The sequence below is a fragment of the Elephantulus edwardii genome, unplaced genomic scaffold (assembly GCF_000299155.1).
Source record: "Elephantulus edwardii isolate Elephantulus edwardi_28Jun2011 unplaced genomic scaffold, EleEdw1.0 scaffold00121, whole genome shotgun sequence".
NCBI lineage: Eukaryota > Metazoa > Chordata > Mammalia > Macroscelidea > Macroscelididae > Elephantulus > Elephantulus edwardii.
Window position 1 is genome coordinate 4,901,737 of NW_006399871.1, and position 13,014 is coordinate 4,914,750.

The following is a 13,014-nucleotide window of genomic DNA, read 5'->3' on the forward strand; positions in this document are numbered from 1 at the left end:
ACCACATTTTAAAACCTTGACAAGGTCCTTAGAACAGGAAGAATAAAAGAGAAAAGACAAGAAAGGGACTTCAGCTCAAGAAGACTTCAACTCACAAACTTGCTTGAAAAGAAAGTATCTTCTCACTTAGAGAAGCACCCCAGAAAACTATTTTAAAAAAAAAAAAAAAAAACAACAAGGTCAGAACAATTACAGAATATAATTCACATAACCCAATTTATTTTTTCATCTAAATACAGTTTCCACTTCTCAATAAGATCAATACAAAGGCTCACCCTCATCACTTAAAGGTTAAATTTCCTCTCTCTTTTATGGATACAGAGGTTTTTATCCTTTTCCTTCTTTTTAATATGTCTGAACTGATAGAATTTATTGTCCTAGAGGCTTAAAAACAATCCTGATTCTCAAATTCTCTATCCCATTCAATCTTGGCCACAGGAAAATGTAGCTGTATTCTGTATGTAATCTAATGCTGAGCTGTGTCAAGCCACTGCTCCACCTTGCTTAAATACACTTGAGAAGTGGTATAAGGTCTCACTCACTCCTATCAGACGCTATCTGATCTACAATAACCTAGTTACCCAGCAAGGCACACGTGACAATGCTCTGCCACTACTTCAGTCAAAGAGGAGCAGGGACTCATTCACCAGCAAGGTGATCATCTTACAAATGGAAAATGTGGACCCAAGTGTGCAGCTGCAGTTCAAGGAAAATTGCAATAGGGCGCGTGGACTAAGGGGGGGGCGGGGGTGAGATAAAAGAATCTTTTCTGCAATATTTGATATCAGGCAGATGTCCTCTCTTCCAATTTTACAGCTCTAACTTTATACTGAATCTTCCAGAAAGTCATTCGTGAACTTGAGGTTCTGGGGAGCCTAAGGAAGTGCCCAAACCACAGTCTGACGTCTTCCTTTCTCTGCAAATGAAATGTGACACCGTAAGTACTGAGGTATTTTAACCTATTTAGGCATAGACAAGCTTCGCAGCAATGACATTTGGGTTTGCTGCTGGAGGTATTGTCAGATTATATGGCAATTGGATCTTCAAACATCCTAGAAGTTTAAGGCATTAAATACACAGAAGCAAGTAAAACAGTTAACCCAAAGATGTGCTTAAAGTACACAAGTTAGGCGCCCTCAAATAGCTTATTTTAGCACTTTTTTCATTATTATTATTGTTTTATATTGGTTCGCTTACAAAATTCGTCAACATTGTGCTTCACACTATTCTTCATTCACATTGTGTTTCAGACAATCATTCCCATGCATTATGTTTTATATTAGCACTCTTGACAGCCGGAGTCTTGTCTTCGCAAAGCCTCCAGAACTTGGCTTAAACGAAAAGGTAAAGGGACTATGCCAAAAGGCTCGCGATTTGCCTCTGGCTCCCAAAAACCTGCTTTGTAACGCAGCTCAACAAAATCAAGAGCAAAGCAAATACCTTTAGGACTTCTGGGTACTGACTGAGCCTTATTTAAATTGTTCCTGCATCTTAAAAGCTAGTCATAGACTGGCCTAAACAGACTAGAACAGAGAGAGGTCTGGGCCCTCAAAGTGTTGCTGCAGGCTCGTTAAATACGAGAAAACTTCTCTTTTTCCCCCAGTAATTCATCCGGATACATGGAGCCACCCCCAGGTCGGGGAGGAAAGTGGGGAACGAGCGAGCCGCGGAAGCTTCATGGCAACGGCGGGCCCCGCTCGCTGCAGATCAGCCTGCAGCTCCGCACTCTCCCATCGCGGACACCGAGGCCGATCAGGGCGGGAAAAGGTCGTCAGGGCCGCCACTCCCGGGCTGGACCCAGGGCGGCCGCGTCGTGCACGGAAGGAGAGAAGGACGACGGGGTCCCGCCCCGGGTCCTGGAGTCGCCCGGAGGCCGATATCGGAGGCACCTGCCGCCTCTCCCCTCCTGCGGCCCCGTAGGCCCTTCCTGTCAAAGGCCTCCGGTCGGCGTAACTTACAGCTTCAGATGTTCATATGCGGTCGCCGCCATCCTGCAGCACCAACTCCTTCCTCCAGTCTCGGCCAGCCCCGCCCCAAGCCGCCACCTAGGCTTCGGCGCTACTGGTCACCCTGGCCCGGGGGCCGCAGTGCCCGGCCTCGTCCCACCCCTCTCCCCGCCCCTGGACTGCGAGAGGACGGAAGGCGACCGCGGACAAACTTAGTGTGCGCCTCCGTGACTGAGAGGCGGTCCTCTCGGACGTAGTTGATTGGAGGGCGTCAGAGTGCGCTGTGACGTCGCCACTGACGATTGGCAGTGCGCGTTTGCTGGAGAAAGAAAGGGCGCCGGGAAGTGTGGGCTGACTTTGCGGCTTCCGGCGACCGGGTGAAATGGAACCTTGAGTGTGGAGCTACCGGCTGACGCGGCTGCGTAAACAGTCATGGGCGGTCGCAGTGAGACTCTGAGCAGTACGGGGCCAGTGGCGCAATGGATAACGCGTCTGACTACGGATCAGAAGATTCTAGGTTCGACTCCTGGCTGGCTCGGGTCGTACTTTTTTCCCCCCCCTTTATCTTTTTAAGTTTTTAATAGGGATTATGTGCAAAGGGTATCGTAAATAGAATGCATTTTAATATTGCCTTGACGAAGAATCTCCCTTGAGACGACATTTGACTGAGGTCTTTTGTAAATTCAAAGCACTTTGCTAATAGCCTTTTTTGACTCTTAAGGCTGCATTTCTGCGATCCCGCTTAGTCAGCTCCTCCAAAGAGCTGACAGCTTTATACTGACACTGTAAAGAGCGCAGCCTCAGTTTACCAAAAGTGTCACTTCTCACCCCGTATGGTTTACTCACTTCAGGGATCTGCATTGCAGGCCCTTTGCGAGTCTCGGGGTCTAAAGCTGGAAACTGCCAACACACACCCACCCCGATTCCATCAGGAAACTTTAAAATTGGGGTCTTTTCCGTATAAAGCCCCACATAACCTATTACTCCTGACCAGCACATGAGACATAACCGGGAAAGGAAATCTATCTCCATTCAGCATAGAGTGGAGTTGAACAGCTGACCTTTTAACTCAGCAGCCCAATGCAGTGTACACGAAGCCATCAGAGTTCCTCTTCCCTTAGTGTGTGGTTGTTAGGTGCTATGGAGTTCAACCCCAGATCAAAAACCTTTGCCTGTCATGCACCCATCTTCATAATCAGCCCGGCTCAGACCCATTGTCACAGCAACTACGTCAGTCTGTCTCGCTGAGGGTCTGCCTCTTCACTGACCCTCCGCCTTTCCCCGCATTATGTCTTTTCCCCAGGACTGGTCTCTCCTGACAACATGTCCAAAGTATGCAAGACGAAGTTTCACCATCCTTTCTCTACACAGTACCCTGATTGCACTTGCCTCTCACTCAGGTCTTAGTTTTCTTAACAACCCGTGGGATGTTCACTACTATTTGCCAACACCACGGTTCAGATATATTGCCCTTCATTTTACAGGACCAGAGTTTTTGAAAAACCCCAACAAGGGCAGAAAGAGCTGTAGCTCAAAGTGAACTGGAATCTGAAAATGGATGAGTCATCCAACACTGTCCATCAATTACCAACCAGCAAGTTGGCCAACTTTTTCCTACCTGGTTATCATGAATTGTAGAAATTTTGAAACATACCAAAACATTATTGGGGATAAAAAAGAACCCAAATTCTTTTGTCCCTGAGAAATTACTCTTTTAACACTCTTTTGTTTCTTTTCCAGACGTTTTCCCCCTTCTAGTTTTAAATATAATTATACTGACATTTGTTTTTCAAATTTGCTATTGTACCAGAAATGGCATTGTGTTCTCATTTTGTCCTCCCTCAAGACAAACACCCACTGGTTTACTGCACTTTGCTTTATTGTGTTTCACCAACAGGTGCATTTCTTTTTTTTAATTTTTATTATTTTTGTGTGAGTGTACCATCAAATCAGATCTGATTGGTACAGGAGGAGATTGTCCCTCCTTTCCTGGCAGAGCATCTGGTGGATTCGAACCGTGTGCCTCTGGGATTGTAGTTGCAGCTCCTTGCCACTAGGCCACCAGAGCTCCCCTAACAGGTGCATTTCTTACAAGTGAAGATTTGGTGACAGTCCTGTGCCATTTCCAACAACCTCTATGCCAGTTCCAACTTGAGCTTACTTTTGTCTGTGTCACATTTTGATAAATTTCACAATATTGTTAACTTTTCCAAGATGCTACGGCACACTTAACAGCATACAATATGTTGTTGTTGTTAAGTGCCGTCGAGTTATAAGCAACTCATAGTGACCCTATGAACGAAAGTCCTCAACACTTGTGTGTCTTTTCATCCTCTCTCCAGGTTCATAGGGTTTCCGGAGGCAAGCTATTACAGAAGTGGATGCCACTCCTGCGTCCAAGATTGTTTAATCGGGGAGCTCCACCAAACACTGTCCACCATGGGTAACCGTTATCACATTTCACACATCAGTGTCACAGTGTTCAGCTTCACAGCAACCACGAGTTACCTCTGTACGGCAGGTGCATAAAGAAAACTTTTCTACTGAGTCAGACTCATTCCCTTTGCACCACAACCAGCCCATAGCTGACCTTCCAGTGGGTTTTCAGATGCTGTAAATCACATGGGAGGAGACTGCCCATCTTTCTCCCGAGGGGCAGCTGGTGGATTTGAACAACTGCCCTTGGTTTAGCAGTGCAACTCCTTGCCCACGGGGCCACCAGAGCTCCCTCGTTAGCCATCGTGATGTAGATCAAAACAACAGTGAGATACCATCTCACCTCGGCAACAGTCACAAAGTTCTCTAAGACAATAGACTAAATTTCTGGGAAGGGAGCACACAGAACATAATTGAAGAAAAGAATCCTGACACAGTGTGTTAAATCTAACTGATGTCATTGAACGACTCATTCATACGGAAATTGCCAAAAGGGAACCCAACTTACTGTGCAGCTTTAACTAAAAATTAAATTCAATATTATTTGTAAAAGACTCTAGTCTGGGCAGAAACAACATTCCTCAGAGGCTGTTTAAACAAACAAGCCAACATCAGATTCTTTTTCTTCATGTTTATGCTCAAATTTTTTGGCAACTCCTACATTATTAAAACACTATTGTCTTTGGGGTAAAAGTTTACACAGAAAATTAGACTCCCAGCAGAACAATTTCCGTGCATTTTGAAAAGTGACATAGGTTCTATTGTTCATAATGTGTCCACATTCTAATTATTTCTTTTCTGGTTGTTCCCTTTCCATTAATCTAATTAATGCATTAATGATGCTATTTATTTTATGAGTCAAACTGTGATTTAGCTGAATGATGACCCCAGGGTGTGGTTTCCCTATAATTAAAGGATAACTTAATGGATAATATTGGGATTTCTTGACCAGTCAAGTGTGGTCTTTTTAAAGATTGAGTTCTATTCCACATTTTCCTCCTTTCTATTAAGGTTCATTTGCTGTGGTCTGTTCAAGCAGTAGATAGTGTGGTAGCAGGGCACCATCTAGTTCTTATGGTCTCAGGACAGGAAGCTGTGGGTTGGGTAGATCAGTAGTTGTAGAAGTGGTGACTCTTCTTTGAGTCTTTGATTGCTTTGTCTTCTGCTCTAGACGAGTACAGACCAATAGAGTTCAACAGCACAACACATTGTCATCTAGTCTGAATGGAATCATAGTTGACCCTCCAGTGTGTTTCCAGGGCTGTCCCCTCCAGCCAACCCCTTCCAGGAGCTAGTGTGTGTCACATCCACACGGGGTTCAGCAGTGGCAGTGACCCTGGTCAAGATGCTTCTCAGCCACTCCTCAGCCAGCATCTTGTGGGTTTCAGTGGTAGCATGGCTGTGCTGGTTCTCCTCAGTAACGGCAGCAGAAGCTTCTGGAAGACACCACTAGGGCTGCAAGAGGGGACACAGGAAGGATGCTGGAGCCTCATCCTGTTACAGAAGAACAGTCTGCCCCAAAGTCAGATTCTAAGGAACACAGCATTCAGAATAAGAAATCAACTAAAGGTGCGAATACCTGGGTCAGGCAAATTGACATCTTTAGCTAAAGTTTCCTGTAGTGGAATGGAGCCAATCTATGGAGACTTTGAATGGAGACAGTCTGAGCTTCATGGGAAGCTTGTAGGCACCTGTCCAAATGCTCTCTGCAATCCCCTGTTGGAGAGTGGGGCTCCCACTTTGATCTGTTCTGGTCTCTCCCTCCCTCCCTCCAAGTCCCCAAACAGTGTGTGATACTTCACTGTTCCCCTCAGGAGCCTGCCCTGGGGGAACACAGAGTCCCAATCATGTGTCTTTAATCAGTCAAAAGAGCATGCATGTAACCAGGTGGTGGGGGTGCCATAGGCCTCGTTATACACTTGGGGAAAGTCTACGTAACGGGGCTCCTCCAGGAAGTGCCACACACCTGCTACTGTCACATCCCAGGGGCTCCTCCTGGACTAGACCTCTCCAACTTCTTTTCTTCCTACATAGGATCCTGGTATCAACCATTCTACCTTCTTCTTTCCATCTTGAGTCCAAAGTCTCAATCCCTCGGGTGCATCAAGCATTCTCACTCACACTCTCATTGCTGTCCATTCAGAACCAACTCATAGCTGATCCTCCAGTGGGTTTTCCAGGGCTGTAAACTGCCATCTTCACTCCTTGGTCATAGGTGGATTCAAAGCATGAGAAAGGCACCATATTCATACTGGCAGCGCCCCTCCTTTGGACTCTGCCACCAGAGTACCCTACGAAGCATTTTGTTATGTGAATGAGGTCACACCAGTTAGTGTGAGTCCTGAATCTAATCATCTCTGGATGATACATGGGTTAGGACTCACACCCCCCCCCCCCAAAAGACAGATGATCTACCAGGCCAGGAATGGCAATGATTGCCAGGAGCTGGGAGCAGCAGAAATAGACGTAGACCTGTCTTAGAACCATGCCTGGAATTCAGACTTTGAGCCTCTTGAAGAGCGAGAAATAAAAAGTGCTGTTTAGTCATCTACTGATAGGAGGGAGTCTCCCTCCACTCTGGAAGTCGGCTAACTGGTGGGATGATGGCTGGCATCTTGATGGCGGCCTGACTTGGTGGCAGTCAGGTAAGGGAAGTGTCTGGGGTACTTTTCGCTGTATGTTACTGTTGTTCTTTTTGCCCTTCAAAAGTGGGTGGCCCAGAGCTTTAGACTAAGGGTAAGTGTGGAGCCTTCGGAGCAGGGCCCTCGGGCTATCTTGAATTGATTTTGGAGAAATAGTCTTCTAGGTCGTATAGCCCTGATCTGTCCACTTGCTGTACAGAGGTAACGCGTGGTTTCTGTGAAGCTGAACACTGTGATACTGACGTGTCAAACGTGAGAATGGTTACCCATGATTGATGTGTTGGGTGGAGCTCCCCGATTAATACAAGCTTGGAAGCAGGAGTGGCCTCCACTTCCGAAATAGCTTGCCTCTGGAAACCATATGAACCTGGAGAAAGGATGAAAGTTATACAAGTGTCCAGGCCTAGTAGACCCTCAGAGACACCAAGCAGAGGCCCCTGACAACCAGCAACTCTAATAAACTTTGATAAATGTCGATAGTTGCAGAGGCCTTTTGTTCATAGGGTCGCCTTGAGTCGTGCTCGACTTGAAGGCAATCAACAACCAGCAGCAGTGTATTGTTTTTTTTGTTTTTTTTTTTTTTTTTTGTTAAAAAATAATCCTTTATTGAAATATTTTCATCTGTAGTTCCTTAGCTAGCTGGGCATTCCACAGCACCACTGTTGATGTCTTCTATGATGTCATGAGGGTGACGGCCATCAACATTGCAGCCCACAGATTGGGCAGTTCCCAGGATCTCTTTAATAGTTCCAGAGAGTTCTCTGGCTAAAGACCGGTGCCGCATCTGCCGGGCAATGCCAACAATCTCATCAAAAGTGATATTTCCACTGTGCTTAATATTTTTCTGCTTCTTTCTGTCTCTGGGTGGTTCCTTTAGGGCTTTGATGATCAGGGCGGAGGCAGAAGGCACCACTTCAATCTGGGCCTGTCTGTTCTGAATCGTCAGTTTCACTGTAATCCTTAGTCCCTTCCAGTCACCGGTGGCCTTGGCAATGTCATCACCAACCTTTTTTGGAGACAGACCCAGGGGGCCGATCTTGGGGGCCAGAGCGGAAGTGGCACCGACTTCCCCACCGGTACACCTCAGGTACACGACTTTAATCTCGTTGGGGTCGAACTTGGGCGGCATGGCGGAGGCGGCTGGTGTCGGATGAACCCGGATGCGGGACGACCGAAGAAAGTTGCACCGAAGCCTCCTCGAACCGAAAGCCGAAAGCAGCAGTGTATTGTTGTTGTGTACCATTGCGTCAGAACAGACCCATAGCTGACCCTCCGGTGGGTTTTTGGAGGTGGCTGATCACACGGGAGACTGCCCGTCCACTGCAAGCCTTGCCTTCTCGCACAGAGCTGCCATCAAGCTAAGGGACATGATAGTTTTAGTCTGGCAGTTTGTGTGTGGCTACTAAGTGGAAGATGGGTCGTTCCCATTCACCCAGACACCCAGAGAGAGACCAAGCAATCTGCTTCCACGAAGATGACAGTCAGGAAAAGCTCGCGGGGCAGTTCTACTCCATCCTGTAGGGCAAATGGCCTTGATGGCACACAACACACACAGCAGGAAGGAAGCAAAGTGTCCACTACTGCCCGAGCCAGTTGCAGACCCTGCTGCTTCCCCAAGGCTTTCGTGTTCTACCCCCTCATAAGCAGAGGCACCTTGTTGTTCTGGGCCATTGAGTTGGAAATGACTCATAGCTGGCCTTCAGAGGCTGTAAATCACACAGCAGGGTTAGGGTTAGATTGCCCATCTTATTCCTGCAGAGCAGCCGATGGATTTGAACCCTGTGCCTTTAGGTTGGCAGCACAACTCCTTACCCACTAAGCCACCACAGCTCCAATCCTACAGCCGTTAGTTCTAGGGCATCTTCAAGGACGTTTGTAATAGCAACCAGAGAAGGGTAGGCAGGTCTACTGCTCATTATCTATGATCAGGGTTCCCTGAGCTTAGGGTTCTTCTTACAATTCATGTAGCCAGACAACTAACTAAGCAGGCCCTGCAGAGACTGGGGCTTAGGGAACCAGCACAGATGCTAATCCTCTATTGCTGTAATACACTCTCCTTTGTCCCTGACCTAGCCTTTTCACGACTCTTGCCAACATCTATGAAAATGTGAGATGCGAACTTGACAGCTTCCAAATAGGGGAAGACTCGTAGCTTAGTGGTAAAGAACTGTGTTTGCCAATCAAAAGGCACATGGTTCAAATCAAAACTACTCTTTGGGAGAAAGATGGGCAAACTCCTGCTAGATTTACTGCTTCTGAAAACCCACTGGAGGGCCAGCTATGAGGCAGGTCTGACTTGATGTTCTAAAACCACATAAGAAAAGTGCCTCAGACCCTTCATAGTCTTTGGGACACATGTGTTCCTTTATGAATCCAGAGCTCTAAATGAAGTCTAAATCCAGCCAACCAAAAGGACCACTGGCTTATCACACACACACTCACACACAAATAACCGAGTAAACATCACTAGGTTGGAGAGCCCTTTAATAGTCTACACATTAATGCAATTTTATCATCACAATATTTTGGATCATTTCATGGTAACAATATTGAGTAATTTTGATAATAAAACACAGAGGAGACTTATTTCCCTGCACAGCACAATTTTGACACACATATGGAAATTCCTCACATCTGCCCAGTTCTGGCTCAGAACAATAGATAACTTGTATGTCTGACTTGTGTTTTACCTATTACTTCAAACAGAAACTGGAAAGTTAGGAGTTATTTCTTGCCCAGTGGAGCAGGCGGAGAATCTGGTTTCCTGGCCTACAGAGTTTGGACAAGGACTTAAAGCAATGATGGTTTGAGGTCACCAAGTCTTGCACCACCCCTTTGGAGACACCAGCAGCTCTCCTATCTGTGAGAAATGGCACAGAAAACAGCACCGGAAGGGCTGCAACACAAAGGACTGGGACTTCCAAAGAGTTTGCTCCAGTCTTAACGTTCTGTGTTGTTGGTTGTTTTTTTTTTTTTTTTTGGAACAAGGGCGTAAGTCTTTGGAAATGGGGTATGCGTGGGTCTCGGAGGTGATCAGAATTCCTTAACTGTCCCATCTGCTGCCCTGGACTCACCAGCAGAGCCTCCGTGGATTCTGCTGGCAGGTCCTCCCTCCGGGGCTTGCATGTGTCAGCAGTGACAGAGAGAAGACTGGATGCCACTTGGTGGTGTGAAAGGAACCAACCACTCCTCACCGAACAACAGATGGGCGTCTGACGGCCTGAGTGGGGAGCAGACTCCTGACGGGGCAGCCTCACCTGGACAAACTGGGGGATGAGAGAAGGACAGACCAGAGGGTGAACAGAGCTAAAGGGCAAAGCGAGACGCAGGAGAAAGTTGGCCCTGCGGTCTGGAATCAGGCCAGGGTCCTCCTCCTTGGCCAGGGAACTCAACAGGGTATCTGTCTGCTCTTAACTTTTCCAACAAACTTGGCTTTTTAGAAGAGCCCCTTGGGTTTTCTTTCTACAACCCCTCCCAGTGCCCTCTGGCTTATCATTTATGCAGTATTTAAAATAACAGCTCGGTGAGCCTGTCCACGGCTTTTGCGCCAAGGCCCGAGAGTCCCGTTCACCAGAGAAAACTGGTACAAGAGTCCCCCCAGGCACAGCCTCCAGGGTTGGTGACAGTAGGGCAGGTCAGCTTCCTTCCAGGATTTCGAGGCCGTTTCTAGAGCTTCTCCTCTTGTTCTCCAGTACCGTCCAAGGAACATTTGTCTAACTCACCTCAATCAAAGCCACTTTAAAGAAAATCATTTAAAAGTGATTCATCGATAAAAATAAATCCCAAAACACTAATTACTCAATTTGCAAACAAATCCTTGTTATTCCTGACTATCCTCTAAGGTCATTGTGAAAACAGAGCAAAGGCCTGTCAGCAAGACCAGAAACTCAGAGACTGGTTAAAACACAGCCCACGTTTCGTTCAGCCCCCCTAAATGAGAGGGGAGAGAGGGGCCAGTTCAGCTTCTGTCCCTTCTCTGTGTAGTTGTGGTTTCACAAGCCTGAACTTGGGGGGAAAATAAAGCAAATAAAAAGCAAGCAGCCCCAGCCAAGTGGCAGCCAGTCCAAAGATTCCCAGAGATCGGATTTAACCACAACAGCAAAGGCAATCAATCCACAGCGCCCATGTGTGCTTCCTTCCCGAGACTGATGCCAAGTCAGCAGCCGCCTGGCCTCAGGGTGAACGTGGGCCTGAGCTCCCGCGCCTCCAGCGTCCGCTTGTGCTGAGTGGGAGGTGACGTGGGGCGTGCAGCCGCCACATCCCCCTGGCTGCAGGGTGAGAGACCCCGCAGGCCCACCAGGCCCTCGGGTGGGCTAAGGCGCCAGATGACAGTCAGGCCTTTCTTCCTGCTGCTTCTCACAGAAACACCAGGTTGTACTGACCTCCCTGGGGTACGGCAAGCCTCTGCAAGGCACAGGTGGCCGTCAAATCTTGCCCCTGAAGCATTCCCTTAGCTCCTGCCACGCCGGGGGAGGCAGAATAATGAGATGCAGAAGGCAACAGTGTGCTGATTCCAAACCGGCTCTATTCCCAGCTGCCCTGCTGGACCAGTCGAGCCTGTGTGGATGGAGCTGGTGACCCCTGACACACCAAGGAAGGTATCTGAGGGGTACGGCCAGACCAGCCCCAATCTGTGATCAGGTGAAGATTTATCTTACCTATGAGGTATTTTTTTGGCATGTGTGAGAGTCAAGAGTGGGTGGAAACGGTAACAGACAAGATAGAAAGCAGTGTACCTTATACTGGTTTCTTCAAACATGACGTCCGTGCCACGAATTGGGCAAGACAGAAACCTGGGACATGAGTAATAACTTATCTCAAGGTGCGCCTTTCCACGCTGGTGGAGCGAGCTCTTACACACAAAACTCACCCTGGCTTAAAAGGGCTCCCTGTCCAGGTGCAAGCCGGACTGCTCCGAAAGCCGCATCACGAAATAAGCGGCAAACAGCCGTGAGAGATGTCCCCACATGGGATCCTGAGGCCTGCCTTTGCAGGAGCAGCTCCTGAGTGGCAGACTCCCGAGATCTCCAGAGGGGAACGCGTAGTGAGGCAGGAGAGGGAGGCCTGGTGCCCGCACCGAGCGCTTCCCCCAGCAAGCATGGCTACAGCTGTCCAAGAACCAGAGGTGCCCACGGGCACACTGTTGGCGCACAAGGAGGAAAACCTGCTTGCTTACTGCCAAGATTCACTGGGGCTCGGTTTCCCAAGTACATTCTCCCGAAGAGACAAGTCGAAAGTGAGGACTCCCTTCTCACCAGAAGGCAACTCAGCTTTGCAGCCATTCTGAAGAAGAACTGAAATTCTGGGGAGGAAGGGAGGAAGTCTTAAATTATGGGTGTGAAAAAGACAGAAGGGGAAAGAAAATGGGAAAGATGGTTCCTGGAAGGTTCAAATGGTCTGCATTTAGAAACTAACTGAAACGTTTGAGGTTCAAATCCACGCAGAGGTGCCTCAGAAGAAAGGCCTGGTGATCCACTTCCAACAATGCAACCACTGGAATCCATGCAGAGTGCAGTTCAACTGTGATGCACATGGGTCACCATGTGCCCGAGTCAATTCAAAGGCAACAGGTGTGTGTGTGTGTGTGTGTGTGTGTATTTCCTAAAGAGTGAACACATCAACTGAACTCTTTCCTCAGATGATTCTGTGAAATCGGTTCAAGGTGAAGGTCTCTTTCTGAAGCATGAACTGTGCCCAGCGGGGACGGGAGGTTGCAGAGCTGTGACCTCGCTGTCACACGTCGTGGAGCGTCTTCCTGAGAAATCGGATGACAGTGAGGCAGCAGAGAAAGGCACTTGAAGATCCGAGAGCCAGGCTCGGGTGTGTCACCTCCCTGGTTGGGAGCCTGCACGTCCGTGTGGGAAGCTGTGTGCTGGTCCTTCCTCTCCACCGGTCCCGACCTCACATCTAGGAGGCCACTGGGGATGAACCGGCCACGCGAAGGTCCGGCTTTGCATCTTCACCGCCAGGCCCGTGCGAGGCGCTGCCGG

General features: G+C 48.2%; 1 protein-coding gene and 1 non-coding gene across 2 annotated transcripts in view; one reads left to right on the plus strand and one right to left on the minus strand.

The window, feature by feature from the left end:
* SACM1L (SAC1 suppressor of actin mutations 1-like (yeast)) overlaps positions 1–2,099 on the minus strand; it is a 49,092-nt gene extending 46,993 nt beyond the window's left edge. The window contains exon 1 of the mRNA XM_006892968.1: positions 1,959–2,099. Coding sequence (XP_006893030.1) covers positions 1,959–1,990 — 32 coding nt within the window. The 5' untranslated portion in view covers positions 1,991–2,099. The remainder of the gene's footprint in view (positions 1–1,958) is intronic.
* A 312-nt stretch (positions 2,100–2,411) lies between these two features.
* TRNAR-ACG lies at positions 2,412–2,484 on the plus strand. Its single transcript has one exon. It is a non-coding gene; the product is annotated as a tRNA-Arg (tRNA).
* Positions 2,485–13,014: the final 10,530 nt, after the last annotated feature.